The sequence below is a fragment of the Piliocolobus tephrosceles genome, chromosome 16 (genome assembly GCF_002776525.5).
Source record: "Piliocolobus tephrosceles isolate RC106 chromosome 16, ASM277652v3, whole genome shotgun sequence".
Classification (NCBI taxonomy): domain Eukaryota; kingdom Metazoa; phylum Chordata; class Mammalia; order Primates; family Cercopithecidae; genus Piliocolobus; species Piliocolobus tephrosceles.
The window spans coordinates 49,953,758-49,959,129 of NC_045449.1; the positions used below are offsets into that span (position 1 = coordinate 49,953,758).

At 41.5% G+C, this 5,372-nt stretch overlaps 1 protein-coding gene across 1 annotated transcript; it reads right to left on the minus strand.

The window, feature by feature from the left end:
- Positions 1–1,786: 1,786 nt before the first annotated feature.
- On the minus strand, positions 1,787–2,164 carry LOC116418401 (keratin-associated protein 4-8-like). Its single transcript, XM_031934335.1, has one exon. It carries the CDS (start codon positions 2,162–2,164, stop codon positions 1,787–1,789), a length of 378 nt encoding a protein of 125 aa, XP_031790195.1.
- Positions 2,165–5,372: the final 3,208 nt, after the last annotated feature.

The following is a 5,372-nucleotide window of genomic DNA, read 5'->3' on the forward strand; positions in this document are numbered from 1 at the left end:
CCTCTGCTCAGTGAGATAAATGCATATCTGATTGCCTCCTTTGGAAAGACTAATCAGAAACTCTAAAGAATGCAACCATTTGTCTCTTATCTACCTATGACCTGGAAGTCCCTCCCCGCTTAGAGTGGTCCCGCCTTTTCGGGACCAAACCAATGTTCATCTTACATATGTTGATTGATGTCTCATGTCTCCCTAAAAGGTATAAAACCCAGCCGTGCTCTGACCCGTTTGGGCACATGTCTTCAGAACCTTCTGAGGCTGTGTCACAGGCGTACAACCCCAACCTTGGCAAAATGAACTTTCTAAATTAACTGAGACCTGTCTCAGATTTTTAAGGTTCACAAGGCCATACTGACTTGTCCCTTGTTTGAAGCCAGCAGGCATCTTTCACAGCAGGCTCTTTTCACTTGCACCTTTGTGCATCAGCACCTACCTCTTTCGCAAGATAAGGAGCCCTACAGAAAACCAGCAGACCACCAGGGGGTTACAAGTCCCTGGTACCTAGTACAGCCTGGAAAGAGAGCAAAAGCCCTTTATTCCTGATGTAGCTTCCCCAATCTCCAGCCAATTTGCACCAAAAGCTCAAGAAACTCTTAACTACAAATTCCTTCCTGGGGTGGGGTGTGTGGGAGGGTGGGCAGGGACTTCTCTGGGGTCCTGCTTGCACAGCTAGGCTCAAGGTTCAGCTCATAGTAACCTTTCCCTCATTTTAATAGTAAAAACAACCACAACAAGAAAAACACCGCTAGGTGGAGATTTTATATGCTAATCATACATGCGAGGTGTTACACTGTGAGGATACTGAGCACATGTGCCAGCCGCAGGTCTGCTTTTGCATACTTGACCTCACCAGTATTTTATGATCATATATGTGTAGCTCTCATGAAAGGAATTCCTCTTACAGCACTAGATGCTGTTTCTCCCACTGAGAAGCCCACTCTGTCTCTCAGACAGATATCAGATTACCGTGATATCCTAAGTTCTAAAATCATGGATGAACTTATAAACAGCAATACTGGGGGTTTACCTATCCGAAAGCATTCCATACGTCAAATTGAAACAGTGAAAAGCTTCTATTTTATTTTAGTTGATCTGTGACATTGGAGCAGTTTGGCGCTATGAGTTCACACCTGAAGTCTTACTTTGGAATCATGCTTTGAGAATCCTCTTCTACTGCATTCCCACCTCGCCCATGAATCAGAAAACTCAGTGAAAGTAATCACAAAAAATACAAAAAACAATAATAAAAGATTTCTACATGAAAAGTTTAATAAAATATATTTTGTGAACACAATAAAGAACTAATAAAATAGAAAAATTCTGGCAAACGTGATCAAACAGAGAGGCAAAGAGAGAGCAGGGAGAAAGCAGGAGAGCATGGGAGGCAGAGCCTCCTAGCTTTGCAAGAGGAAAGAATGACTGAAAGGCTGACAGACAAATCATATGTTTGAAAGGGAGATAATGCCTACCTCATTGGGAAGGCTACTCTATCGGCTCAAAATGATTTAAAAAATGAGGAATTTAGAGGACTGGAATAATTCCTTAGCTAGTGAATTACAAATTAATTCACATTTGGTGCCATGACCGGAAGAAAAAGAAAGCAAGGGAGGGAGTTTACAGTGAACCAGAATGTTCTCACAGAGTCAGCGGGATGGTGATGGGCTCATTGGAAACAACCCTGCTGAATGACATCAACCCCACTCCATGTGTCCTCATAGCCAGCACAGAAGAAGGGTCTGCATCTGTGGGCCAGCGGTGAAGGGGGAGGTGAGCCAGGGCAGGGGGCTCAGCAGCAAGAGGAGGCGCAGCACAAGGGGCGGGGGCAGGTAGAGATGACACAGGTTGGGCGATAGCAAGTGGTGTGGCAGGAGACTCGGCCACAGACTGGACGCAGGCAGCAGCAGGGGCGGCAGCAGCTGGATTCACAGCAAGAGGGACGGCAGCAGCTGGAGATGCAGCAGCTGGGGCGGCAGCAGGTGGGCTGGCAGCACACAGACTGGCAGCACTGGGGCCTGCAGCAGCTGGACACACAGCAGCTGGGGCGACAGCACGTGGTCCTGCAGCAGGTGGTCTGACAGCAGCTGGGGCTGCAGCAGGACTCCTGGCAGAGGTCTTGGCCGCAGCCCTGGTCAGAGCACACGGAGCCACAACAGGAGTTGACCATGGTGTCAGAGGGTGAAGGATCTACTTGGGTTTCCAGGACAGTGAAGTTCTTGTGTTTGGAAGTCTCCTGGGTCCATATCCCCTTTATACCCTCCTGAAGGCCCATTGCCACCACGTCATTATTTCCTTGTTATTATTTAACTGCTGGAAAAATGCATCATGTAATTATATAATTGTGTGTGTCTAGTTAAATACTCCAAAACTGAGAAAATAACCCATTTCCTTTTCCTGCTGTGCTCCTGCATTTCCTTTGGAAATGCTTCTCATATTTCTTCCTTAGTGGGGGGTCACCTTTGTCCCTGGTCTATGCTGTATCTTTTACAAAGCGTCTTTTACTGGTCACAGGACTCTCTGACATTTTGTTTTTAATTGTGACTCTCCCTTCTACCTGTCGATTGCTGTCTGCAAATCATGGGGGATGATTTTTATACTGTGAATGTATCTTTTGTTGTCCAAGAATGTCCTGGTCAGGTGAAATGTTGGAAAGGGATTAGAAGGTAGGACTCATCTGGGGAAGGAAGTCCCATCTGTAATAAGGATGACTCTGATCCCGTGTGTGCATCTTGGATGGTGGGGTAGATGGTCAGATCCCAACAAGTTCTAAACTCTTTGTCAGATCTTATTCCACAGCCTCCGGCGAAAGTACTTACCCATGACTCACTGCCTTTAAAGGGTAAAAACACATTTTGCTGTATGTCTCACAGTATAGGCATTAAGAGTAGGAAGTTTATCTTTTTTTTTTTTTTTTTTTTTGACAGAGTTTTGCTCCGGAGTACAGTGGCATGATCTCAGCTCACTGCAACCTCCACCTCCTGGGTTCAAGCGAATCTTCTGCTTCAGCCTTCCGAGTAGCTGGGATTACAGGTATGCACCACCACACCCAGCTGACTTTTGTACTCTTAGTAGAGACAGGGTTTCACCATGTTGGCCAAGATGGTCTGGATCTTTTGACCTCGTGATCCACCCGCCTTGACTTCACAAAGTGTTGGGATTGCAGGTGTGAGCCACCGTGCCCAGCCTGATTAATCTGTGATCATCAAAATTGCATGATGGATTTTTCATTTACAAAAGCATTTGTTATATATAAAGAATATTTAGAATTATTAAGCCTTCAATAACATGCATCCAAGATGTTCTACCAGGTACTCTGGGTGTAGAACAGACAAACCCTCACCTTTTTCTTGCAGGTACTTGCATAAGACACTTGGATAGGAAACAGAGTTTGGCAGAAATGAAAAGAATTACAATTATTTTCGTTAAATAACTAAAATTAAAAATGTATAGTATGTGGATAAGTTCCATACACCCTCAGGATATGTATATTACTTGTGAAGTATTGATTATGTAGGAGGCATTGTATCAAATATCTTATATTTGTTTCATTTTCACGCTTTAATATGACCTTATGAACTAGTTTATATTCTTATTAGTCTTTTAGGGGAATAGTCAAAAGAAGCATTAAAAAGTTAAAGCAAACAAACAGAGAACTTGTCCAAGATTAAAGAGAAAGCCTAATATGTCTTAGTGTAGCCAAGACAGCAGTAAAGAATAAAATTTGCTAAGCTTGCTGAAACTGTTTTATCTTTGGAACATTTCATCTTTTTTATCCACCCTGCACACTCCTACTCATGTGTCAAGACCCAGTTAAAATATTTCCTCCTCAATAATATCTTTCTTGATAAGCTAACCCATTCATGTATCATAATTTCCTGCCTTGTGCTCATAATTTGATACATTCTACTGTATCATAATTTCCTGCCTTGTGCTCATAATTTGATACATTCTACTGTATCATAGTCATTTACTCCTGTCATTCTACCATATGCAATGCAAATACCCTGAAGGCATGTGCTATGGCATTTATTCTTGTTACCATGATACTCAGCACAGAGAACACTGGTGGTAAATATTTGTTGAGTGAATGAAGGCTTTTTGATGACACAGAGTCATATAAGGTCAGTTAAAAATGTACATATCTTTTGACTTCTGGATAAAAGAGAGGAAAACATTCCAAACAAAGAGATCATAGTTTCATTTCAGGAAGACTAAACTCATTTACATGGTAGGTAACATGTCACCTGATAAATAATCTATGTGGAAAGTTGTGGAAGTTAACAGTCGATTTGTAGAATGAGACTTGTTTATAGATAATCAGGAATACAATGTTTAATATGCATGCCTATATTCACGCAGTAAAAAGACAGGAAGGAGGTAAACACCAAATGGTAGGACTGATTCTCCTTTACCTCCTGACTTCCTCATTTTACCCTTATTGATTGATATAACTATTATTTCCAGTTTGATATCAGCCAGCCAAAAATATTTGCTGATCATCTGTTGTCTTAGCTTAAATTCTGCCCAATGCAAACCTTGAGAAAAAGACTTGAGTGCACATAATTTATCTGGGGGATGATCCCAGGAAGCACAAGTGAGGAAATGGTGAAAGTAAGACAGGAAAGGTAGAAAATCCCAAGAATGTTTGTCTTAATGGTAGGGACCCCACTGTGGGCAGCTCAGGACGAACCCCAGGGAAAGACCTGAAGCTGGAGGCACTTGGCCACCATGATTGCACACCTACAAAATCCTGGAGAGTCAGCTGAGTATTAGTATTAATCATGAGATCAGATAAAATATGAATGTATACTAACTTGTAGACTTTTTATACACTAGCAATAATTCTCTCTAAAATTTAATGGAGAGAAATCACACACCGGGGCCTATCGTGGCGTGTGTATATGGGGGAGGAATAGTATTTGGAGAAATACCTTATGTAAATGATGAGTTAATGGGTACAGCACACCAACACGGCACATGTATACGTATGTAACCACCCTGCACATTGTGCACATGTACCCTAGAACTTAAAGTATAATAAAAAAAAAAAAAAAGAAAAATGTGCTCACAATCTTCAAGAGTAAATAGAAAAATATGTAAATAAATCTGCCAAGCCTATATGAAGAAAAGTGTTAACATTTCCTGAAGGATATAAAATAATGTTTGAATAAATGTCAGAACAAGTGATGTGCAACCAAAGCCAGGTTTTCGAATACATACATACATGTGTTACACATGCATTTAATGAGGATGTATCTCAATTTGTAACATTAGGTATTGAATGGGATCGGCAAAGACCATGATGGGAAACTTACTTTTGCTCACATTCTTTTGTATCATCTAAATGTTTAAAGAGCATATATTTGTATATAAAT